The 27920-nt window shown below is 33.8% G+C and overlaps 2 protein-coding genes and 1 pseudogene across 2 annotated transcripts in view; all 3 read right to left on the bottom strand.

The window, feature by feature from the left end:
- LOC131673788 (uncharacterized) overlaps nt 1-27920 on the bottom strand; it is a 131757-nt gene that overhangs the window by 37269 nt on the left and 66568 nt on the right. The window lies entirely within an intron of this gene.
- On the bottom strand, nt 1117-27877 carry LOC131673781 (uncharacterized). The gene is made up of 7 exons (XM_058952062.1): nt 27771-27877; nt 16556-16773; nt 13560-14009; nt 12386-12621; nt 2172-2331; nt 1995-2106; nt 1117-1235 (listed from the first exon to the last, which is right to left on the bottom strand). The coding sequence occupies exons 2-7, from the start codon at nt 16749-16751 to the stop codon at nt 1145-1147; spliced, it is 1245 nt and encodes a 414-aa protein (XP_058808045.1). The 5' UTR covers nt 16752-16773; nt 27771-27877; the 3' UTR covers nt 1117-1144.
- LOC131673784 (GPN-loop GTPase 2 homolog) lies at nt 23719-27556 on the bottom strand (annotated as a pseudogene).

Raw genomic sequence — 27920 nt, 5'->3', positions numbered from 1 at the left:
TATTCCTGCTAAGTTACGATATATATTCCTGGATCATTTCATGACATATTTCGGAAATATGGGAATGTCCGCCACACAAACCGTACTGAAATACTTCATGAAATATTACGGATATCTTACATGAAATATTACTGATATATTGCTTCAAATATTTCGGAAAAATTTTCTGAAATATTACTGGTGTATATCATGAAATATTCCTGCTAAGTTACGATATACATTCCTGGATTATTTCATGAAATATTTCGGAAATATGGGAATGTCCGCCACACAAACCGCACTGAAATATTTCATGAAACATTACGGATATCTTACATGAAATATTACTGATACATTGCTTCAAATATTTCGGAAATATCCTCGGAAATATTTCTGGTATATTTCATGAAATATTCCTGCTAAGTTATGATATACATTCCTGGATTATTTCATGCAATATTACTGATGTATTGCTTTAAAGATTGTGGGAGTATTTCGTGAAGTATCCCGGAAATATTACATGAAATATTCCTGATATATTTCATGATATTGTTCCGGAATATTTCATGATATACTCCCTGAATATTTCATGAGATATTCCAGAAGTATTGGAAGGAAATATTACTGCTAAATTGCTTCAAAGATTCCGGAAATATTAGATCAAATGTTCCGGATATATTTCGTGAAATATTCCTGATATATTTCATGACATTGTTCCGGATTATTTCATGATATAGTCCCAGAATATTTGATGAGATATTCCAGAAGTATTGTAAGGAAATATTACTGCTAAATTGCTTCAAAGATTCTAGAAATATTAGATGAAATGTTCCGGATATATTTCATAAAATATAACAGTATTGTTCTGCCAGGCTGTCCATGCAGTTTTGTGCTTCCTGATATGAAGGCGTACAGTCACCACTTCACGCACCGTGTTAAAAAAAATATGGAATTGTTTCCGACAACTGCGCTGAAAGAAGAAAACGTTTCATATACATTTCTAAATATTTATTATAAATATTTCCTGATCTATTTCTAAAATATAACGGCAAAAAAGGATTGAAATAATTCACGCTTAGGTTCAAGAAATAAATATGTGTTTCTCATTTATTAATAAATAACTTACTTATATTAATAGTACATGAAAAAGTAAAAATTACAAAGTTTATTCTTCATTCATTGAATTTTCTTCTGCTACATTCTCCTCTAAATCGATGTAATATTTTACATCTCTTCTTCGTTTTTTGGAACCGGCTCTGAAATTTATATATAAAATTATTCATTACAATTCAAATTATAGGTATCTGAAGTACTAGAATTCATTATATTATAGCACTATGTATCCTAAATCTGCACATAGGCCGCGCTTGAGCATGCCCCAAGGCGTTCTAATTTTAATGGCATCACGGTGGCATAACCGACAAAAAATAACATATAAAATGGAATTCATCAAAATGTATTTATAGGACTGAAATTCAAAAAATAAAGCTACTGACGCACATAGATAATCAATAAATGTTTCCGAAAAGTTTAAAAATGATTACAATAGTACTCTTTAATTAAAGGTTAGCATACACTACTTGGAGGGCATATTCTCATTACGAGGAGTGGTTTGGAGCACATTGCAAATAATTTTCGAGGACCGAATATCGAACAGATAAGCACGAATAAACGTAACTTCTGGTAAAATTCTTAATTTTTACCCATAGTCTTATTTTAAAACCGCTTAAAAGAGCTATCGCATGATCAATTTGGACAAATCTAGCGCGAACTATTCCACTTTCAAACATACTATATTTTTTAGATACGCAAAAATGAGTGTATTTAATATCGGATATCTATGAAAAAGGTAATTTTGAAATTGGAAATCACGCGTGGAACATGAAAATTGCTTTAAGGCAATGGTGAACCCTCAGGGAAGATTACATTATTAACGTTTTGTCGGTAATCAGTCTTTCTGTACACAAGAGAACTACTTAGGTGACCCGTAAAGTAATATACTATGTAATACTTACGCTTCAGTGTCTGATTCCCTCTTGAGTCTTGTGCCAGACTGATCTAACCAGCTACTGATACTTGAACGAATCTCTTCGTCCTGTGATGATGGAAATAGATGACGCACTGATTCTAAAAGAATATATTTCTATATAATTCAGAAAAACAATCAGAAATAATCCGTGTATAATACTCACTGTATATAACTGTGCACAACGGCAAATCTTTAAATGCATGCTTCTTCTTATGCCCTACATAGCTGTATTTGTTTGCTACCTTATTAGTCATAGCAGCGGGTAGAATATTGTAAATAAACCTATGTATGTCAGCGCCTCCTTTGCTTTTAAAAAAAAGTACCTGGAATTCAAAGGGAATCAATTCATTTATCTAACGGTTAAAATCTGATTATTAGTGAATGAATGTAATGCGACTAAATGAGTTCGATAAGAGTCAACTCAACTATAGGGATACCAAGCTAGGAATAAGTCATACCATGAATATAGTTCAATAAATAATACAAATAGTACAAATTAAAAACCAACTCACAGCATAATAAAAATAATAATGCTAAAGTTATTTTAGCCATACTATCTATTGAGGTCAGTATACCTAATATCAAACTGTACCCAATATCGGACTTTTTTCAAAACTCAAATATTCGCGCTCTAACGCCCTCTAATGGATTACCATTATGTTAGTAGTATTAATTAATTAAGATTCCACGATTTGCTTCGAAACGCCAATTCCGTTTTTTAAGAAGAGTTTCATGTCCCGTACAGCAACATATTTTTAATTTAAAATTTGCTACGAGTAAGTATGTGTTATTTAAGTTATGCTATTATTTCTAAACATAAAACTATATAATACCATTGGATTTGTAATTTCTTTCTCTTTGCAAGGCGCTTTACTACATTTGAGGGGCGGGGTCACGTGAAATTTCAGCCTACCTTTATAAATGACTTAGGGGGCTGAAAATAATATGTATAATATAGTATTTCCCGACAAATTCAATAGTGCTATCAAAAATAAAAAAAAATGCTAAAAGAATTTTTATATATATATATATATATATATATATATATATATATATATATATATATATATATGGGCGATTTCACGTCGGTTCACCGAATCAAAATTTTTGGCAGCAATTTCAAAATTTCAATTTTTGAAATTTTTGAAAACTTGTATAACTTCATGACTTTTTTTGAGTAGGAAGGAATCATGTTAGGTATATACATATATACATCAAATAACATGTACTTTTCACGTAGATTATGAAAATAATATTAGTTTTTTAAAATAACCATTTTGAAAAAATGTATATACAAATATATATATATACACCAAAAAGACAAAGAGCGACAAGGTTTAGATCAAATTTTATTCCATCAAAATGTATCTTATTCCAGTAGCTTCCGAAAGAAATGTCGCAAAGAATGGGTATCCCTTTACTTCTATATATTTAAGAAACAAATATTATAAAAAAATCACATCATCTTATATATAATATGATGTAGTTGCCCCAAAATAAATAAAAAATAAAGTGGTACATGTTTTCGATGTATTTTTCCCCGTAGAATACGATGGTGTTATTAGTTTTTGAATACGACTTACCTAGAAAGCTATAATAGCAAATAACCTCTAAAAATCTTTGAAAAATCTTGTTTTTAGCTTCTAGCGCTTTTTCGGTAAACTTTATGATAAAACCAATAACACCGTCGTGTTCTACGTGGAAAAATACATTAAAAACATATCCTATATGTTGAAAAACATATTATTTAACACTGGCATTTGAACAGAAATAATAGTTATTTTAGTAGCCCAATTACCGCGTGTAGGGCAATATATTAATAGCTAATTTGGCAAAGAACTACCTACAGACATATCTAATTATTTTCTAATAAATGATATATGTTTTCAATGTATTTTTCCACGTAGAACACGATGGTATTATTGGTTTGATCATAAAGTTTACCGAAAAAGCGCTAGAAGCTAAAAACAAGATTTTTCAAAGATTTTTAGAGGATTTTTACTATTCTTACTTCCTAAGTAAGTCGTATTCAAAAACTAATAACACTATCGTAATCTACGGGAAAAAATACATCGAAAACATGTACCACTTTGTTATTGTTTATTTATTGTGGGGGAACTACATCAAATTATATATGAGATAATGTGATTTTTTTTATATTTGCGTGTTAAATATTGTTATGATGCGGAAATGGCATCATAATTTGGCCACGATATCCCCTGCCGACGATGTATAATCGCTGACTCCGCGTACTTTCCTAGCCGGCGGATGCTAGCTAGCATTTGAGCGTAGCAGCCGATCTCGAGTTGACCCGACAAGCGAGCGCCCTCTCACCTCGCACATACACTCACACCAGTATAACCCGCTACTCTAAGGTCGCGTATATACACACACTGACACGCAGACTACGCGGTACCTTCAGAAGCGAACGAGCAGCAGACGACGCAGCATGCGGAGCTGAGCAGCTTGATGACCACGGAGCATAGAAAATCCATACAGTGGCGACGAGCATACTATAGCGAGAGAGACCACGCACGGTAGATGACGCTCGATACCATTCGCACGGATCTGCGTTCGATTACCGACCGCTCCACAGACGTATGATAAATGTATTGGATTTCGAGATTCGCGCACTACGATCTACTAATCAAATAATTTCGGTTATACGGGATTATTACTCGGTTCTAACTGACCAACCAAAACTGGGGAATTATGGGGGAGGTGATGATGTAGTACTGAATTATCTCGCTGATAACATTTTTGACTAATGACTGATTTTCTCTCCGCGACCAATCACCAAATTTAACACAAAATTAAAAAGAGACAGACGACGAGCTGCACGAAGAAGACGTGTCGGCTCATCCATTTTGCCGCCTGTTGTATCAGCGATAGGACGTATTTCTTGTGCTTGAACATAGTTTCCATATTGTGTGAATACTAGTTTGTTCGGACGAAACATACTCGCTAGAGATTGTTGCTGGAGGGACGAGATATTGATCTTCGCACTCTATCACGCTGTAAGTACACTATTGACAGATCTGACGTTATTCGCGACGCGACTCCGACAGCCATGTGTCAACGCTGACCGGCATTTACCGACCCGCGACCTTGTCTAAAGCGATCCTCCGCGAACTACGCGTCTGACTATTACGCCGGAAAAACTTTCATGGTAGACCGATGTAGAAGTGAAACACTCATCCTGACCCAACTTTTCTCACGGATGTTTTGGCCTTGACCTTGAACGCGTCGTGCATCTTGCACATTCATCTTCGACTACAAATTCAACTTTGCTTTAGCGACACCTTGGAAACTTTTTGGAATAAATCGACTCAATTTTTTTTAATTACTCTCTGAATTTGCGATATCTTGACTACGTTTCTATCCCTTGGCACGCCGTCATCACTTTCAATTTCAGCCGCGGGCGCGACACTTATATAAATATTGACCACCGGGCTACCTGAAGCATTAAGTCATTTACAGTATTTTGCATCTGAGAATTTATTTGAGACGATACGTTGCATCGCAATGTGATACCACCGCAGACGGTAAAATTAAATGTCCATCTAGCGTAGCTCGATTCTTATTAGTCGTTTTATGCAACGTATCTCTGAACAGACTCCTGACGCCGAAACCTCACCATCTTGTTTCGCTCAGCCAATCAGACAACGGGGAAGCTCTCTGCCACTCGACCTACCGCTAGCCCAGCATCTGTGGACCGACCGCCGTCTAACAGCTCTAACACATTCACACGTCGTGGTACGATTTTCCTCCGGTAGCCTCCGAGCTACCTGGCGCTCTACTACAAACTCGGGGAAAATTTGACGGTCGCCCGTAAGTATCGCTAATTCCGGCGCTGATATTGCCCGTAACTTTTCGCACGTTTAGCTGACCCTTACAATCTATAGAAGGAAAAGGATACCCATTATTTGGTTATAAAATTTGATCTAAACTTTGTCGCTCTTTGACTTTTTGGTAAATGTATATATATTTATATATATATATTTTTTTTTCATGATGTGTATTTTTAAAAACTAATATTATTTTAATAATCTACGTCGAAGTTTAAAGTGACAATTTTGAAAATTCTGCCAAAAATTCAATTATGAGTTTAAAAATCGGGAAAAATTAGGGATATTCTGCATAAGCAGTACTTTCAATTGGTACAAAATATCACATTTTTTTTCGACTTGACGTGAAATTATTGATACATTTTCAAGAACTTAGCGAATGGGCTTTTGGAAATATTGATTTCTTCCACGAAAAAAAAATTAAAAATGTCAAAAGAATTTTTTTAACAATTTGATAGCAACATTGGATTTAGCGCGAAATACTACATTATCGATTCTAATTTCATCTCCCTACGACTTTTTTTCAAAGGTAGGCTGAAATTTCACTCCCCCCCCACCTAAGATAATACATAAATTATTCAAATGCCAGCCTGATTACTGTTTATGCTCAAAAGTGCCCAATATCGTACATTTCCAAACCTTAATATCAACATCGAATAAAAAGTTTAAATATTATGTATTCAGCCATCTGTTACTTACTTCATATTTTTTTTTCATTAGTTAGTTAAACTTTGTCAAATTCTTTATAAAACGAAAGAATAATAAATTATGACATCTCAATCTGTAACATTTTACCTGTTAAGTTTTGATTTAGAACTTTGAAAACGCATTTTACAGAAAGTCCGATATAAGGTACACTGGCTCGAATCCGGAAAAAAGTAGATCGATTAAAAATTGCTGTAACTTCTGACAAAAAGCAATTTCCTGGTCGTGTGAGGGCTGATTTGAAAGCTTTTGATAGCAGCTTTTAAATAAAGCAACTCTTGATTGAAAATTTGCTTCGAATCAAAAGTTAAGTCCGTCCGCGCTTAGTAGTCCGATATGGAGTACAGGTACCTTAGTTTATGCTACTTGAAGAAGTTTTTGTATAAAACTAGTATATCGACTTGCAGAGAATGGTCTCTATATATTAAAGTTTATCTATTATAACGTAAAAATGCATCTACAGTATTTCCAGTTAATAACATAGAATGTCAATTCAAATAAAGTTTATGAAAATTAATGCACGTAATTTTAAAAACAGTTTTCATCTATTTGTCACCATTTTGTTATGGAATGGAAAATAAATCTGTGCATGTGCGCAAGTCATAATTGCACCCAAACATGCTAAAAGAGTACATTAGTCACCAAAGAAGTATAATAAGCACTGTACGCAATGCTTGACGTGTTCATATCATGCACTTCTTGCATGTCAACTATACTCCCGTGTTTTATACAATATTTCTACACACTTAAATGAAGTGATGATTTTGCGCCCTCAATCGGCGATACAGAACCGCATTGACTGTCTAAATGTAAAGAACGTATAAAGGTTTAAGGCATAGATTTCGCTCAAACTTGACAGTTGACTTTTTTTTGCCCGAAATTAAAACCCCTTTAAGGATTCAGGCATTCAGTTGAAAATAATCCAAACTTTTACCTGATATTTTGGCAATACAGAGCTTCTTTAAAAGCAAAATACGTCTAGCAAGGATGAGTTCGTTGTAATTTGGGTACCCTCAATTCATAGCTGAGATCAAGTCCTTCTATTGAAAAAAAAAATTGTCCGGAAATTCCGATCTGCTAGTGAAGAATAACATTGAAAAATCGCCCTGCGATATTGTTTTTGCGACATTTCAAAAAAAAATGTATATGAATTCAACAAAGTTCTGCGCGAAATAGTACATTTTGCATCTAGGGAGCACAGTGGGCAAAGGACGCCCCGCGCGACGTTGCCAACCGAGCTAGGCGAGGTCGGAATTTTACGCAGTGCGTGTTTGCCTAATGTCCTCCCGTGGCGTAAATATAATTTTTCCGTACACCCCCGCGCAGTGGTGCTCTTGCGCCTTCATCGGGCGACACAGAACCACATTTCCAGTCTCCAGGAAAGTGGTTCGTGTCCGTGCGATGCGCTGTTTTACTGCTCGAGGCTAAGCCGAGAGCGGAAGAGGGCACATCGCGCATGCGCCAATCACTTTACTGCCAGGCTGGCCATGTGGTTTTGTGCTCCTTGCTAAGAAGGCGCACAGTCACCACCGTACGCGCAGTGTGTGGAAAAATAATTTTTAAGAATTAGACGAAAAATACGAAATTACAATAGTTACTATTTTGTTTATAACTTTTTAATGGACAAATATTTTTGAAGATCTTCGTATTTAATATAAGTTCACTTCTTTAGAAATGTGTCTAGACCTTTTTGAAGTCGAGTAATGAGTATCTGAAAAAAATTGCTTATTGCATCAATTTTGCTTTTAAACAATTTTTTTTAAATAGTCGAAAAAATAATGTCGCAGTACAATTTTGATGATGTTTACGAACACTTTTGAAAAGTAAATACTTTATATAAGTTGGGTTATTAAGGGGGCCGAATGGGGTTTAAATGGAAAAATTTACAGGCTTATCCATCGGTTTGTAGAAATCGTTCTAATAAAGTTAACCTAATATTTAAAATTTTTTTTCAATAAATATAGGTCCCCGCGGTAAACACGCGATAAGGAACTTCGTTCCAAAAACTCACCCTTGCAAGAATATTTTGATTTGAAGGGAGGCTTGATTTTCTAATATATCAGATAAAAGGTTAGATATATATCTCAAACGAAGACCTGTTGCACGGAATCGAGACAAAAGAAGGCCACCTACCAAATACATGATCCGTCGGGGGATTGCCCTTATTAGTGTCCGCGCGATCCGGCATGAGATACGTGCGGAAAGAATTTTACTCTCTGGTTGTCCATGCAGTTTTGAACTTTCTGCGAAGAGGGCTCAAACTCATCACACTACGTATAATATGCAAAAAACTGTTTTTTAACCAACTATATAGCAAGCTTCGCTATGATAACGTTGTGAAAACTGTAATTTCCTAACTTTCTACCTGACGCTCGCGTGCGAAATGCTCGTGTAGAAAGCTTGGGACAACCGTTCAAATTTCCACCTTTATTGACACGAAATTGTTTGCAATCCATTTTTTACTTGCTGACCGTTAGGAGAAAATTCCACGCCAAAAAACTGTACTTTTCAGCGGATGACGTAGAGTTGTCTAGGTTTCGCCGACTTGTGGAAAGATTAGCATAGTTCATCGTAGTTCTACAACGTTATCAGAACTAAGATTGAGGCTAATAGTAGCATTCAAAAAATATAGAATTAAATATTATATTCAACTATTAATATTTAGTTTTAAAAAAATATGCAGTCATATGAAGGGTGTTCATGTTGAAAACTACATACAATCCTTGGATAAATTTTGAATGATTTATAAAAGTCATTCTGTTTTTTGTTATATATATATATAGTCGAATTAAGTCGAATCCACAAACCTATTCAATATTTATCGGAATTTAAATAATATCACATTTAAATGTATCAGTTTTCAACATTCACTGGCATGTGTTATGAATGACAGTATGCCTTTGATGTCAAACAAGAGAATATTCATGCAGATGTCCATCCATACCACTGTGATCTTTGTCCTCACCTGCTACCCTATGACATGCTCGTAAAAACATTCAGTTCAGTCGAAAATAATAGTAATTAACAAATGCAGTATATATTTTCATAAAAAGAGTGGGGAAGAGGGATTTCATGTTTAAGAAAGTATGCGTATGCATGCATGTATGTTACCTTTTCGCACATACATAATTTTCCATTAAGTCTGGATATGTAGTCCTTTCTTGCCTTTGTTGTTACTGTAATCATTGTAGTATAAATCATTTAAAAATTAATTATCAATTAAAGGGCTTAATGCAGTTCATTATTATTATACTATTTCAAATGAGTTATACTATCTCGAAACCTCTAGTCAAAGGGAAATTATGCAACAAATTAACATTGGGAATAAGCAATTAATCAATGGCGATATTTGAAGGAATACACAACATTATGACATAAGAGAATTTTTTACATTGTCATTCTCTATCACAAGGGCTTTAAAAAAATATGAATTCGTTTTTACAAACTTTTTCGGATCAATTATAATAAAACCAATGAAAGTGGGTTTCTGGTGCGATTTTCCATTTTTTTTCTTCAACACTTTTATAGATATAGAATTTCAAGTTCTTGGAGTAGGGTAACCATATTTTGTTCAGTTATTGTACTTGATGTTATAAATCTTTTGAGACTAATCTCACCGTATTAGCATAATCCTACTTAATTATGACAATATCAGTTTGGTTATCTCTATTTCCATTAAAAATGTACCATGCGCATTCCACTTTGACCAAATTGAATGTATGATGACTCATTTTCTTTGTGAACAGCTGTAGAATAAATGTTAGCAAGCCAATAATTAATAGGTCAAATTGGGGCTAAGTAGGCTCAAGCAATAGGGTAAAAAATATGGAAAAGTGAGGGATTTTTTTATATTCCTGTATGTTTTATGGTGCCATTCAGTATGGAGTGAGTTTAACAAAAATCTGCTTGCTAAGAATTATTCTTTGAGTCTTCCAGAAGAAAAAGAGCTCCCACAGATCAAACTTGATGAATGTGGTATGCGCATGGGACTTTTTAAAGTTGAGCCGGAAAAATGCTTAAAATGCTCACAATATAGGTCCAAAACATGCAAAATAATTCTAAGGGGCATCAAAATTTTTGTTTTTATTTCAACTGATATATGTCCCAAATTTTATAAGTTTAGGTCCATAAATAAAAAAATCAGAAGTTTCACCAGTAACCCACCTTAAGATCCTTTCAAAGGTTGTAAAATGCAATTACATCCAAGACAAAAAAAAATTAGCTTCGCGTTGATAATATTGATTTTTATCGACGATTATCAATTAAACTTAACATTAAACGGTAAAGCCGGGTTTCTATGTTAATGTAGACCCCAGTCCATTTCGTGAAAGTAATTATGGGACTTTAGTTAAACTAGATTCGCAAGTCACCTTTTACATTTTTTTCTCAAAAAATACTTTTTGGGAAAAATAAGACGCAAGAAAAAGATGTTTTATTACTTTTCTTTTTTATTGACCGTTAAGGCAACTGAAAATCATTTTTATTTGAGGTTCTTCTCCCAATTGTACTCGTACGAATATTTTCTAGCGTATATGTAGATTATCAAGTTATTATGATACTCCGCGACCCGCTCGTTTTTTTATATAGATGAACATGACCCTTACCAATCAATCCTTCAAAATATCACAAAACCGAAACCCTATAGTTGTGTTCTCAGTCAAATTTTGCAATTATTTCCGACCCTAAAAAATTTTTTAAGAATACATTATATACGACTGAAGTACATAAAACATATATATTTTTTAATTATATTCGATTTTATCTCCTTATACCCTTTACGGGATTTTACGGTACCTCACTCACCACCATAGTTTGAGAGACATTTTTCCCGTTCATTTATCCCATGGCTGGAAGCGGTATTTTCACTGAGAAGCATTCGGACTACCAATATGCCCGGGGTAGCCATGAGACCTGTGCCCTCTTCTTGTACGGCTATGTGCTTCCAGCCCCCACAGGTTATCGTTTCCTGAATTAAACGTCTAAGACGTAGGAAAAATTCTTCTGTGGGAAAACCTACGCCAGGAACGATAACCCGGTTGCTTTGGCGGATATAGCGGAGCACAGTATTTTTCCTTGCAAAAAAAGTCCCAGTGACTCACACGGGAATGAGACTCCGGTCTTCTTCACGAAAGTCCGGCGTCCTATCTACTAAGCCACCGACGCGACTAAATACGTAAAATATTAATTTTCTCTGTAAAGGCGTATCTAGCGAACGTCTTATAACAAGAATCGCGGTCGCGATTAGAGTTTACCACCACAATGTGGGAAAATGATCGATTTACGAATGTTGTTCACAGCCTTCAGTCGTGGTTAGAAAATATATCAGAAAGACACAGAATGATAAACACGCCCATGAAGTTGTTTTGGAGGCTGTTAAAGCCGTTAAGGTTATGAATGAAAAATTAACAGATGTGGCTGCTCACTATGGGTTTAAAATCCCAGCACTTATCTACCATTTGAAAAAATAGGAAAACTATGATTTTTCAAAAGACATTTCGGTTCAGGAAGTGAAGAAAGAAAATCAAGTTTTTCCCATGTAAAATACTGTACTATAAAAATGAGATTTTTAGTTGAAATACAAGTTGCAGCGGGTTTGAACTCGTTCTCACGATGAAAACGAGACGATGAACATAAAAAATTACCTCAAACCACTAAAACTCTAAGAAGAAACTTCGGAACCCGCTAGAAATAGAGCCCTATCGTTACTTTTACAAAATGGACTGTGACCCACATTAAAACCGAAATCCAACTTTTATAAAAAATTTCCTATTATTATAATAACTACGTTAATTGAAGTATATAAGATAACTGGACTAATATTTACCAATTCTTTTCTGAAAGTTGGGTCAGTGCGTATTTTTTCGTTCACGCCATCCATACTCCTTTCTGGAATCTCATTAGTCATTGGAAATATTTTAGACATGCTTTCAATCATATCTTGAGAAGCCACAATTTCTTTGTCTGCAACGCGTATATTTTGACAGCGTTGTAATTTTTTTGACAGATTATCTACTTTGATGCCCAAGGAGTTGAGTTTTGTTACCATTGTCTTTTGCATTTCTGAAACACAAACGATTTCTATCACAGCATGAACATTCCAAATTCATAAATACTGATAACATGGATGTTTTGAAGGCTAGTTTCAGTATGCACAAAACAACATTTGTACGAAGATTTGATGAATTTAAATTATTACGAAACAAAATGGAGTTCTAACTTTTTTCTGAGGAAATACATACATTACAAATCTGAGACTTCTCGGCATAACCGAATACAGTTCTGAGTTATAACTACATTCTAGTATTTAAGAGACCCTCTTCCAAGATATTTAGCGTAGACGAGTGAAACTTTAACCTATGCTCCTAAAAAGTCAGATGCCTAACTCAGTTTAACAGAATATCTCAGTTTTTAATGTTATGCATATATATATATATATATATATATATATGCATAACATTAAAACTTAGGGAAATGCCGACTCATTCGATTTTGCCAAAAAGCCACAGTAAATATACTATAAAACATTTTGTCGAAAAGATAATTTTTTTGTATATTTTGCGGTTTCAACATACTGAACTAGATAGAAAGACGAAGGAGAACTCCTTGTAACTGAGGTAAAATAAACAGTTTTTGGAAAAACTGTATGTTAAAAATCTATTTGACAGATTGTTTTAAAAATTGGGACGATGTAGACAAGTCAGGATGTAGCTAACGAAGACGTAAAATGGCTACCAGTTATTTTGAGAAAACGGCTTTCAAAGTTTAGAAAAGTAATCCTCACACCGCGTAAGCGCATTCGTTCAATGACCGTAGTACGTAATTGATTCGGAATTTCATTCTGAATTTTTGGGATTTTTTCAAAACGTTTCACTATCAATTTATGCAATAGAAAAAATTGATTTTTTTGGTCCAATTACATGGAGTTCTCCCCTTAAGTATAATTTAAAAAAAAGTAATATAGCGTAGAAAGGTTTTTGTAAGAAAAAAAAATTACAAACCGAAGATCATAGGGAGTGTAATTTCCAGCTCCACTTCGTTATTTGATCCATCTTCTTCTTCTTGACTTGAATCATTCACTACGGAATTACCAGAGGGTCCACCTGTTAAAAATTCTGATCTTGGGAACAGGCTTTTTTGAGCCGGCGAGATGGTTCTTTGTAAATCTACTTGTAAAGATTTCAGAAGGGGCGCATTTTTCACTGAATTTTTAGCAAGGAGGACTTTTTTAGGAGATATTCCTTCTGTGCTCTTGCTGCCGTCAACTGAATTATTAGTTTCCCATATCTTAGGTGGTTTAACTTTTGTAAATGATGATATAAATTTGGAAGGTGAAGCTGTTATTTTATTTCTAGCCGCTCTAGTTGCTTTAAGTCTTTCCTCATCACTAGCATCAGTTAAATCGTCAAAATTTGGAAACCGAGCTTCCTTTTGAGCATCGACATAATCGTCTGAAAAATTTTTTATACATTTTGTTTTTAATTTGAAAAAATAAATAAATAAAAATGTCGTTTCATGGATTTTATCGCTTGCATATTCTCATTTTTTCTCAATTTCCGATTTTATTGTGGATTTCGTAATTTCGATTCATTCACAGTAACACGTACGCTAGCGCTTTTTGATGTCAGCGAACCGAATTTCTGCAATATAGTAGATATGTTCAAACGTATCGGTTCGCACAATAACAACACGCAGGCTATGCAACCGTGCAATCAGGTCACATAAGCAGCGGCTAAGTTAATAATTTTCTGCGTCAAGCACGCGGACACTGCGTCGTGAGCAACACAGCCCGCATAGTGCAAGCGTTGTGCTTGACAACACAATTGCCCGAGAACTTGCGAAGTGGCTAATGACAATGGCTAGCCATGACAACACCCACACCTATATTCTGACTTGGAAACAACAAAGAAAGAATCGTTTTTTAACACTTGGCGGATTCTAGTGCAGTTTTGTGGTTAAACTCACCGCTCACAATATACGTGCTATATTGCAAATATTGCAGTGTCCGTGTGCCTCATGGAGACAAGCCTTAACTTAACAGCTACCTATGTGACCTAAATGCATGGTTGTATGGCATGCGTGTTGGTATTGTACTAAGCCGTGCGCTCAAGATCATCCAGAGCATTGCAAACGGTTTTAATTCAATTCATTGATATACATAGTAATGCGCAATATACTGTTACAATTGAGCGAGTATTAAGATTAACGCGCGAATCAATAACAAAGAAACATATAAATAGAAACTAATAACGCAAAATATCGTTGTCGCAACAGGTGGAAGGTTCGTGAATGATAGGTGAACCCTGTTTGTCCAACTCACATATTTAGTAGCACGACTACCTATCTAAAAATCAAGGGTCGCGGAAGCTAGCCGCATGCGTTTAGGCGCCAAAGCCGGCAACGCTGCGAGCACCGCGACACTCTATACAGTATTATGGTGCTTCAATGCCCCTTCTAAATTCACTTTATTATTTTTTTCAACTGCGTAGTTATTATGATGTTTCCAATTCGTGAAATCGAAAGATTGGCTTACTACCTATAATCCAAAAAAAGTTTTATTTTGATCCATGCAGTTTTGAAAAAGTTATTTGAGTAAAACCATTTGAAAAATGTTGCATTTTTTTGGTTTCCATAAGATCATATGTTTTTGACCGCTCTATGTGTAGTATACGTCAAATGTCGCGTAGAATATGTCGAACTCTATTATCTTTCATCTGTAAAGTATCTGACTAATAACACAGGCCTGCAAAATAGAGAGTCATCACTGTTCTTTTACAACTTACGGTCATTTCCGAAGTAATTTTTGGCGTAGAATTAGAATCCGTCGTCAGAATTGCTTCATCACGTCAGGTTTTTGAGTAATCGTCCCCTAAAGGTCGAAAAAACACGTTTTTTGGCCATATTCAAGGCTTGATTACATCGTGAGTTTATATTCTTTTCAAAAACGGTTGACGGAATCTTAAAGAAGCACTCTTACCCGTCAAAACCCATTTTTCAAATTTAAGATATCATTTTTTTTCATCAAGATATCATCAATGGAAATTTGCCATTTTTGAGGTTTCACCATGAGCTTAAAAATTCGGCCAATTGTCCTGGAAGAATACGATATATTTCTTAGTATTTTTTGGATAATTATTCTAGAATCATTATAATAAATAAATACGATATATTTCTTAGTATTTTTTGGATAATGATTCTAGAATAATTATCCAAAAAATACTAAGAAATATATCGTATTCTTCCAGGACAATTGGCCGAACTTTTAAGCTCATGGTGAAACCTCAAAAATGGCAAACTTCAATTGATGATATCTTGATGAAAAAAAATGATATCTTAAATTTGAAAAATGGGCTTTGAAGGGTAAGAGTGCTTTTTTAAGATGCCGTCAACCGTTTTTGAAAAGAATATAAACTCACGATGTAATCAAGCCTTGAATATGGCCAAAAAACGTGTTTTTTCGACCTTTAGGGAACGATTACTCAAAAACCTGACGTGATGGAGAAATTCTGATGACGGATTCGAATTCTACGCCAAAAATTACTTCGGAAATGACCCTCAGTTGCAAAAGAACAAAACCTTGCAGGCCTGTGTAATCTATTCAACTCAATTGAAGATTATGTACGGGAGTCTTTTTAGGGAATCTACTACGCCGATTGAAAAAATTATATGCATACTTATAAACGTTTAAGAATCTTGGACAGTAACTGAAATCTCCCCCCCTCTCACAAACATTTCAAAACATGTAAAAAAGCTGGCATGAATGTAAGCTCTGAAAGAGACTGTACTCAAAGTAATTTTTTACCTGCAAGCAAATTGTGACTGCATACACGCATGACAGCTTTTTAACATTTTTTTAAATGTTCGTTTCATTACTATCAAAAAGCGCTCGCGTACGTGCTACTGTGAATGAGCCGCTAAAACATCAAAGAACCAATAACTTCACCCAATCCTATTAGTCATAGGATGGATCCTATTATTAATAGGGGATACCAATTACCGTTTGACTTGATAAAAGTACAAGAGTAAAGTTCCCAATCGGAATTTCTTGACTCCAAGTTTATGGCAGCAGATTTAACTCGTGCTGAGTCCTTGTATGGAGGCCAATAAACAGATTCTTTATCGTCGGTCAACCAATTGCTTGGTACTACTCGTACCTCACCTTCCTCATCTTTTATGATCGAATACTTCTTCATAATTTCTGGAGATGAAGAGTAACTAAGAAAATTATTAAATATCACATTTAGGTTCCTTAAATATATTATTTAATCAGAATTATATAGAATGATTCGATTACAAGTTATTGGGTTAGCGTGAAAAACACAGAGTGCATAAGCGATAAAAATAAAAAAAACTAGCTATCATTACCTCAACTACTTATTAACCAATCATTCTGTTCAAGAAACTAGTTTCTTTGTTTATAAAAAGCAATATCTGTACGAAATTTCATAATGATTCGATTAAAATAAATTGAGTTATCAAGAAAATGGCAAATAAGGTCTTTTTTTAAGAATGAAAATTTTCCTCACGTTATATGCGATACAATGACTTGAAATCACTTTGACATTTTAATAATGCTATGACACACTGTAAATTAAATGTTACTGAATAGTCGTTTCGATTTTATTCAATTTTTGTATGAAATTTACTTTTCCTACTATACAAGCGAATTAAAAGCATCTAGAGACTTAAAGAGAGAAACTAAAATAACCTAAGATTTTCTGAAAAAAAATCTAAGCGTTAAAACGTAGTATGAAAAAAATTAAAAAGAAATATTCATACATATAATCATGTGACTCTTTCTTTGCTCCCATCATTAATTAAAAACACATTAAATGAGTCTTTATACATTAAATTAAAATAACTTTATATACACACAAATATACATACATATTTTCCAAAATATCATATTTTGACTTCTCGGACCTTAAAACATACATCACCTATGATATTTATTGAAAATTTTTTACGATAAAACAAAGCTTCCTCTAACAGGGCGCAATAATAAATAGATTCAAAGGAACATATTTTTATAGTTCAGGTATTTACTTCCCCATTGCATCCCTGAAATAATCCCAGAAAAATGAATGAACGAATATTACGTTATAATTTCGTTTGATTTCTCACCAGAATCAAATAAAATTTACAAATAGATTGGTTCTTGATTACTGCTTTTCAATCATATTTGAAATTATGTTATGAGAAATATTTATTTTTATTTTCGATGTGATATACACAAAAGTATAGATTTGAAATTAAAATTGAAACGTGAAGATAGACATTCTCTTGTATGTTTAAAGTCATATTTTTCAAAATAAAAAATATAATTATTAGTAGTGTAAAGATTCCTAATCAAATTCTTACAACTGCTATTATAATAAAAATTTATCAACAAAGAGTGACAACAACAAATATCGGAGCATTCTAACTAAAGTATATACATCATGTACTTAAGTAATACCGTTACATTTCAAATTTGTAATCAAGACTAAAGCAGAATTGCTTAGAGAAAAATTTGCAGTAATTCTTCTAAAATAGCGTTACTTGATATTGTCGCAACACCTTACATTTTCTCGCCTAAGAGAACCTTTCTATATACACAGAGGCGAAATTTCAGTAGAGACATCTCCCAAATTAGACATAAACCCGATCAGAAACTTAAGAATCTTGATAAGTATGAATTATTGGAAATGTAATAATTTCATTCTTGTAAGGGATTTTAAAAATTTTGCATAGTACTTCTTGACACATCCAATATTCCATATCTTTTGGAATTAACTTTGGAGTTTTTAAAAGAGTTCTTGGATCTTTCGGGAATGGAGTATTTGTATATGTGTTAAGTATTGATAATAATGATTTTAAAGCATTATGGCGTATTTGAAAATCTTTTGCCCATTCAGTTATGTCGTTTACGAATGTTTTATTATTCAGTTGAACAGGATTTTCCAATGCCAGATCAAAATCTAAGTCTGTATCACTATCACCATCCGGAATACTTTCAGCTTCGCTGTCACTGTAACGATATATTTCGGAATCAAGAGAACTACAACTACTTTCCGAGTCATATCCATCCATTTCACTCTGAATAATAGTGTCTATATTTGGAATCGATCGATTATGGTCTACATTGTCTAGTTCAACTAAACGAGACTCGGATACACGAGTGTTTACATTTTTCTTTGAGTTTTCCAAGAAAGTTGCATGTAATAAACAAGCTGCGTTCGTAGCTGGTGTCATATTTCGTCATCACTTTCAGGAGCAGATGTCTGATTAGACGAAGTAATTTTCGAAACAGCATCGTATACATCTAATTTAGTCTGCTATGCTGCTAACCGGCGAAGTTGTTTAGTTGATTGAGGATTTCGTTGTCGCTTTTTAGGCATCTCCCTGTTTAACGAATTTTTGTATAGACCAAAGTAACAATATTTTGTTTATATCGTTTATTAAAAAAGTTTTTTTACACTAATTTCACACCTAGGTAAGTCAACCTTGACGGTAATTTTTTTCTATGAAAGTATACGAGGTGTGTTCAAAAAGTAAGGTGACTTTTCAAATTTCACGGGCAACGTATTTTCGATTATCAATTTTTTTGTTTTGTTATGTTGGTACACTCTTCCCGAACATCTGTACCAAGTTTCAAATGTATATCATTTTTTGTTTGGTTGTGAGAGGCGTAAAGGTTATAAGTGTTTTGCGTGCTCAGCGATTTCTTGCTATCGAAAAATATGGATCAAAGGATTTGCATCAAATTTTGTGTAAAAAATAAAATAAAGTACTCTGAAACACTTGAAATGTTGACGGTGGCATACGGTGAAACTGTTCTGAGTAAAAAAAATGTTTACAAGTGGTACAAACTCTTCCAAGATGGCCGGGAAGATGCCAATGACGAGCTTTGCTCTGGACGCCCAAGCACGTCTACAACTGATGAAAACGTTCAAGCAGTGGAGAAAATTGTTCTGGAAAATCGTCGAATCACTATCAGAGAAGTTGCTGAGGATGTTGGTATATCGCTTGGCTCGTGCCATGAAATTTTTTCTAACGTTTTGGGCATGAGATGTGTGTCAGCGAAGTTTGTTCCGAAATTGCTAAATTTTGACCAAAAGAACCGTCACATGAGCATCGCTCAAGAACTGTTGAATGACGTCAACGATAACCCAGATTTACTCAAAAGGGTCATAACTGGTGACGAATCATGGGTATATGGTTATGATATCGAAACCAAAGTCCAATCGTCCCAATGGAAGAGCCCAGATGAGCCAAGACCGAAAAAAAGCACGCCAAGTTCGATCAAATGTCAAAGTTTTGCTCACTGTTTTCTTCGATTACCATGGCGTGGTGCATCAGGAGTTCTTATCATATGGACGTACGGTCAATAAACAATATTATCTTGAAGTTATGCGCCGTTTAAGAGAAGCAATACGAAGAAAACGCCCAGAATTGTGGAAAAACAATTCATGGCTTTTGCATCACGATAATGCCCCTGCTCACTCATCTTTGCTTGTGAGACATTTTTTGGCCAAAAACAACACCACAATCATGCCTCAGCCATCATATTCACCGGATTTGGCCCCATGTGACTTTTTATTGTTCCCAAAACTAAAAAGACCTATGAAAGGACGGAGATTTGCAACGATTGAAGAGATAAAGACTGCAGCGCTAGAAGAGCTCAAGGCTATACCGAAAAGTGCTTATGAGAAGCGCTTTGAGGATTGGAAAAACCGTTGGCATAAGTGTATTGTATCTGAGGGGGATTACTTTGAAGGGGATATTTATATTTATCAATACATAAATATTGATAAATAAATAAATACTTTTTCTTAAAAATACAAAGTCACCTTACTTTTTGAACACACCTCGTATATAGAAATTATCGTTTGCGAAGCCCACCAGACTTGTCTAGTTTTTGGTAGTTACCACATAACCTCAAAAATCATAATATTATCTATAACCGCATTCTACTATGCAAGAATAAATTAAAAACAAAAATCTGATATATGTTTTCGAATAGAAATTAGTTTTCTGAACAGTACCAATCACACTTATCGCTTTCAATAACGATGTTTTCAATGTATTTTTTATGTAGAATACGATGACATTATTCGTTCTAGCCTAAAGTCTGTGGCGCCGTTGAATCTCCCACCGAAAGAGATTCGCTCAACTATGCTAACTTCTGGACCAAAGCACTGAGCGCGCAAAATCACTTCGGTCCCGAGCACCATCGGATAGTGCAGGAGCACAACCATGCGAGCGACAACACGCGCTAGTCTAGACCTATGACCGTTCGCAAAGTCAGTCGCAACGGATTTCTCATTTCAAGTGATGAACAGCAACGCAAGCCACGAGGCAGTCCTTATAGACTGGCTTATCCATGCATATCTTTTGCTACATTTTACTTATTACAAGTACGTTGTGAGTAGTTCGAGAGTATTAATGAATTCACTCAAATTGACCACAGTCACTTATCCCAAACTAAAGCTTCCAACTTCACATAAACTTCGTTAACTCCAAAATGGTGACTCTGACATACGCGCGCACATCGCTAAGGTCTTGCACGGCGTGCTCAGAATTTTTAGCATTACGAGTGCGCGAATAGTTTTTTCTCATTGTGAAGTGCTGCGACTTTCAGTGAAACCAGTGATCTATTCGTGTGGGATGTGACTCTTGGTAGTTTCTGAACAATTTCGCTCGCGGTACATGTAACTGCCGCCTCGAACGTGAGGGCACGCTAGCTCCATCATTCCGTTAAAACAAAGCGCCGCGCCTCTCGGGTGCGGATTCTAGTAACGCATCCGAGCGTACCATCATCTCTCGCTCTCCGTCTCCATCAACAGAGGGCAACTCTCGTCCTTCCATAGCATACTATCTGCAGCAGTCCTGGCGCGATCTAAGACGCTTTACCGGAACGATAAACTACTTCCGAGCATTGATTCCACACGCTACCAAGCTAAAGGATCCCTTCATAAACTACCTCCATGATGCCAAGAAAAACGATAAGCGACCGATCAAATGGACAACGTAGGCCACTGAAACCTTCGAGGACTGCCAAAGAAAGCCTTGTCAAGGCCGCGATAGCCTGTTTCCACGCACCCAACGCACCACTCAGGCTCAATACAGACGGCTCTTCCACAGCCATCGGAGCATTGCTGGAGCAACTGAAAAACTCCGTATGACAGAGAACTGCTGGAAATTTTCGCTGCAATAAAGCATTTCTAGCACATTCTCGATAGACGAGAATCCGTCATGCGCACTTTCAATTTTCTTGACCAACTGCCAGACAAAGCATCGCACCGACAGCTCGATCAACTCGATTACGTCAGTCAATTCTGCGTCAAACTGAAGAAAAAGGTAGAATGTGTCGGGGGACACCCGTTTGGAAAGAAGTTTTCTTCCTCTACCCCACCCCCCTCTCTAATCTTGATTATTAATGCAATAACGATAATATGCATAATATACAAGTTATTTATAATAGATGAAATGAATAAGGTGTTAACTTGTAAATATTAATCTCGCAATTGTTTATTAGCATTCTATAGGAATAACATTAACTCAGACAAAAAATGATTACATAGGTTTTGCTTTACATTTTTCTATAGAAACGATGGTACAATTACTTTTTTAATTACCAATAAAGTTAACGATTTTACAGTAGTTTATAAACGTAATTATTAAATAAGACAGTGAGTGAGTTTAGTAACTTAATTTTGAAAAATATGCAATATATCAAGAGTTATTGACATTCAAAAATATTAACAAAAACAACTTCCTTTTAAAAATTTAAGACTTTCTAAACATGTATTTTAGCCAATTGGTACTACAGATAATTATATCTTATAAAATATGCCATATTTATAAAAAAAATTTCAAGCACAAAAAGTTTTTTTTTTCTTGATTTGTTTAAACAATTGCATTTACAACAATTCCTGCCAAAATTATCGAAAAACGAGTGTCATATTTGGATTCAACGGCTTAAAATACATAAGAACAACTAAGAGGCAATAGAGAGCGCATTGGCAATGTTTGATTTTTTGCCAGTCAGCCAAAATATGATATGATAATATATTGTTTTTTTCATATTGAAATTTAAGAAAAATTTTGTCTAGAGCTAAGAACATTTGTATCAATTTTAACATCCGATCAATAACAAAACAAAACCAGGGGATCATAAGGAAATACAATTGAACAATAGCAATCAATAAACTCAAAATTTTAGAGTAGGACTACATTTATTCGAAGTGAAAAAGTAGTGCCCAAATTTTATGTTGATAGTAGTGATGAGAATCCGATGACGCTACAAAAACTATCATTTTCATGAAGTCGAGACGAATCTAAATCGTTTGTACGTCCGCAGTTAGCTGTTCTATTTCTCGTTCCAGTTTCAGTGATACATTTTTAAAAAAAGATTCCGCGAAAACATTTTTATTGAAAAGTTGTAAATGCTGTTCGAATAGATAATTTTGTAAATTAATTAATTATATTTGTATACTATACTAACATAATTAATATTATATTCAATGCTATGCAGATCAGAATTTTCAATTATAACACACTAGAGCGAATTCACTCTTTTGAAACACAGTGATTATATTAGATGTATCATAGTTCATCTAACTCAACTATTCATTAATTTCAACTAATAGTGGTATGTATTTATATATTATTGATAGTAAAAATTAACTAATAACAATTATTTCTGCTATATTAATAGCAGAATTATATAAGCAGCTTTGATAATTAAAATATATATCTTGATTGATATTATACAATTCAAAAATAATAAAGAAATACAGTATACCCTAAATATAAGAAGCTTAATTAAGTAACTTCTTTCAAAAACTTAGGTTCAAAAGCTTGATTATTGGTCTATTAAAAACCGAAGCGTAGCTACCCTATAATATAATAGAAGCGCATAAAAAGGCTAGTCAGTGCGCTGCAGATAATAATTCTGTGCCAATTATATGACCAAGAAATACGAGAAAAACTGTTAAAAAAGCTTGATTAGAAATTCGTTAGGTTCACTCTCCGTTTGATGGATTAAAGGTCGGACATCGACGAGACTTTAAATAATAAAAATTCATTAGCGAGTGCAAAAACAAGGAAATTTGGAACAAGGAAGGAAGGAAAGAAAAAGAAAAGTGAAAAGAAAAAAGTAGAGCTATTGCTAAATCAGTTTTAATCATTCGGATACAACACCATTGATAATCATGTCATTGTAAGCCCAGCCTGTGGATGCATCACTTATTTAAAGCATTGAAGTCTTACATCAGCTATAACATTCCAATCTTCTGGTAGTTCTACTTTAAATCTTTTCAAAATATATCAACAACTTCTTTAAAATGAAGATATTTTTTAGTTTCATCAAAGCAGATTAATAATTTATATTTCTCATCTGACTCCTGTAAAGGAAGTATATATTCAGTAATAATTGCAAAATCTTTCATTTATTTTATGACAATTTACACTTTTACCGTTATCAAATTATCCATGAATATCGTACAAACCATCAATGAAGAAAGATACTTTCTTGTAAATAATAATAAATATTTAATATCTACTAATACATAAATATTCATTAATTGCAATATATAGTTCAATCTATCACAGTAATTCAAAGAATAAAATAATATTTCGAAATTCCAAGAAATAAACTGAAGTAATATGTGTTCATTACCTGTCCTGGGCAATTAATTAAAAGGTAGTGATTTTTGAAATTAAAAACTTTTCTAATCAACCATTCAATATTTTTCTCTAAAAACTCAATACAATAAGCTCCATTAGGTCCAAGTTTTTAAGTTTTCATAACTTCTTCATGTATAACTAATTCAGAAACATCCACTGCTGGCTTATACCTCATATTTTCATTGGCTGGATCTTAACAAAAATAGAAAATATATGCCTTAAGTAATATAGCAAAAAGTAGTTGATGGTAAGTTAGAAATACTAACTCACCAATATGTATGATTGCTACTTTTCTACCCAAACTCTCAAGAAATATTCCCATTTCAGTGCAGTATGTTGTTTTGCCACTGCCAGATGGGCCTATTACTAACTGACCAAATATGGTGCTCATTTTATGGACTCTTGAGATCCAGCTTTTGAATAGCATTGACAATAGATCTCAAAGTTGAAACTTCATAGTCCTTTAGACAAATGGATATTAAAAATGGTTTGTCAGCATTTATTTGTTCTGTAATGTATCTAGCAGCTGCATGAATTTCTGGATCATCTTTTCCAAAACTCACTCTACAACAGTAGTATGATTTATAAAACAATGCCAGAAAGAATCAACATTCATATAACTAAAACCTTAACTTACTTTATATTATCCATGAGTACAGAAAATCTTCAATTAAATTGAGTTTTTGAAGTCAAAATTTCGTCAGTACAGAATCATTCCTGGTAAATATTTTTTCAATTCATTCTTCAGTTCCAAAACAGAAATATAAATTACAGCGATTAATTCTCAATTCAAGCCATACAATATTATCGCATTATATGTACTACCATTAATGTGAGTAATTTTCATTTCATCATGAACTAATACAGTCTTAACGCCATTGTATACAATTAGCTATGGAAAATTCATTTAGTTTGCAAGCTTCTGTACTATCCAGACCAAATATCATATAAATCAAAAACATTTAAAACCAAAAACATTAAAATCAAAAACATTTAATCTTTATTACAGTAATCAACTGCACATGCTTCAGACATTTTTCCAGAGTTTTTACCTAAAATTGCATATTTTTTCTTGTGAGAATAGCAAATTAACATTCTACCTTGTACTCTACTATATGCAGCTGCTTTTGTAAATGATCCAATACTTGTGCATGAATTTTCCACAAAATTAGATGTGAAAGATTCTAATTCATTGGTCCATATTCAGAAAACAATAGCCTAAAGTGATCCACTTTGTATACAATTACTGAAGACCGTACTGATGATTTTATAATCTTTGAACAAAGCTATTACCTAAAATAAAAAAACGAATTCTACTGTATTTATCAACTTTATCTAGAAGTTATAGCGATTAATTTATAAAACTACCTGCTTCAGATATTGGCTCAGTTTAATATCGGCATGATAAACTCTGACAGCATACTAACTCGAATCTGCAGCCCAGACAACTTTAAAAGCCTGTCCAAAAGCGTTGTTTCTCAAGCCTATAAATGTATAAATCATAAACTATCATCAAAAACTACGACGAAACTTCCTTTAGGATTGTGATGAATTGTTTGTGGATAGATTTCACAAACACCCATGTCTTTTCACCTTCCTGAGCTTCTTCTCCAAGTACTTTCAAATTGATCTGCTGAATTTCACTGTGTTTTGCCCATACAATTTTACCACCTATATACATAAAAAATTTTCTAAGCGTAATGATCTTTACAATGAAACATGAAAGTTATTGCATATGTGATAAGTTTACCAAGAGAATCCATAGACACAGCTGGTTCCTCACAAACAACTTTCAGCATTACACTACCTTCATTGTAACCAATAGCTACATTATTAGAACCTTTTGTAGATGTAATTGTCCAAACTCTTTCAAAGCCATAGATGAGACGAGTTCAAGCCTGTATGTACCAGCATGCCAAATCCTTATAGTGCCATCCTATAATCCAGTCAGTATAATTGGCAACTCAGGATGGAAGCAGATAGTTGTAATATTTTCTATGTGTCCTTCTAAATTCTGAACACAAGTTTTGTTCTGATCATCCTAAATTTTAACGTAACGATCATCAGCACCAGAGATGAGGTAAAGCTTGTTATCACCATGATTGCTAGACTTTAAGGGTTCTATCTAGAGATGTAGTCGCAAATGTATTATTATCTTTGAGATTGAATACATTTTGCATGACGGCGTGAGTGTGGTCTCCAAAAACTTGGCACAGCCAAGAATTTTCCCAATTCCAAAGTATTATGAGGATGTCATTAATTTTAAACATTATTAAATCATTCAAGATATATGATATTTGAATTATCAAAGCTGCTTATATAATTCTGCTATTAATATAGCAGAAATAATTGTTATTATTTAATTTTTACTATCAATAATATATAAATACATACCACTATTAGTTAAAATGAATAGTTGAGTTAGATGAACTATGATACATCTAATATAATCACTGTGTTTCAAAAGAGTGAATTCGTTTTTGTAGCGTCATCGGATTTTCATCACTGGTTGATAGACTAAAAAAATTATTTCTAACCCAATAATAAGTTTATGCTTGCTTAGAATGCTGAATGAACTGAACTGAGCTGAAATACTTATTGCACTGGGGGGTTCCGTCTATAACTCAATTAAAAATTATCTTTCGCATAACAAAACTATATTTATGATGAGCAAATTTTTAGTTATTCTTTGGATATCGATGGAATTATTTTTGATGTTATGATATTTTCTATCACCCAATATCATGGTTGTTTTTTCATCATTTAAGCACAGTTCAGTTGACTACAAAAAATAACTAACAATTTGCTCATCGTGAATATAAGTTTGTGTTATGCCAAACATAATTTTTAATTGAGTTACAGACAGAGCCAAGTGCAATAATTAAAGTACTCTTTACAGACTTGAGCTTGCCTTAATTTTGGAAGGTCGAGATTTCATAAAATTAAAACTTTAATAAAATAAATAATTAATAGATATTACTTTATTCTTTTTTTGGATAATTGCTGTCTTTTGCATTTATGGATTTGAGTAACAGCAGCTATTGGTCGATTATCTTAAGATTTGGGCAAGAATTTTGAACCTCGACTAAACTCTGTCCTACTTTAGACATAGCCTTTTTATTAACTTTACGTATTTATTTAGCAATATACACTAAAAGCTATATGTTATAAACTCACTATAGAGTATATATTATATACCAACAACATATAACTATCTATACTAACTATATGTTATATATACTACAATTTTATAAACTATTAAAATGTGTGAGATTAATAACGAATCTCTCATATAGTGACTATTTTTATTATGCACAACCATGATATTTCCCATTATCTAAGACCATTCAACTTGTTAAAATTTGGAAATTACAAATGTTAGCAGTTGAGGGTTGCGTGGCAAAGTTGTAAAAAAGTTTATTGTTCAGTCTGGTTAAAATAAAATTTATGTGTGAACGCGTGGTCGTAACCTTTCTAAAACCCAATTTTCGCTGATGCACATTAAATAATATGTAACTTACATAAATAATATAACTTACCTGATGATTCAGAAGAATGATAGTAGCTGGTTTTTTTATTATTCAATAATTACGTATTGATAAATACTTTTAATGTGCCTTGTGTAGACGTCCCCCGTCAGTGTCAGTACAAACGACGGAATGACAGTTTGCAGTGAGAAGTAAAGTTTG

This window comes from Phymastichus coffea, unplaced genomic scaffold, assembly GCF_024137745.1.
Source record: "Phymastichus coffea isolate CEN01 unplaced genomic scaffold, Cenicafe_Pcof_1.1 PCOF00196, whole genome shotgun sequence".
Classification (NCBI taxonomy): Eukaryota; Metazoa; Arthropoda; class Insecta; order Hymenoptera; family Eulophidae; genus Phymastichus; species Phymastichus coffea.
This window is presented reverse-complemented; position numbering and strand designations above follow the sequence as displayed.

Excerpts from the sequence above, each read along its gene's own strand:
- LOC131673781 (XM_058952062.1), bottom strand. The coding sequence starts at position 16,751 with ATGAAGAAGTATTCGATCATAAAAGATGAGGAAGGTGAGGTACGAGTA. Across the intron at positions 2,332-12,385 it reads CAACTTTCAGAAAAGAATTG|GTACTTTTTTTTAAAAGCAA; the intron begins GTAAATATTAGT and ends TTTGAATTCCAG. Across the intron at positions 1,236-1,994 it reads AGGGAATCAGACACTGAAGC|AGCCGGTTCCAAAAAACGAA; the intron begins GTAAGTATTACA and ends TATAAATTTCAG.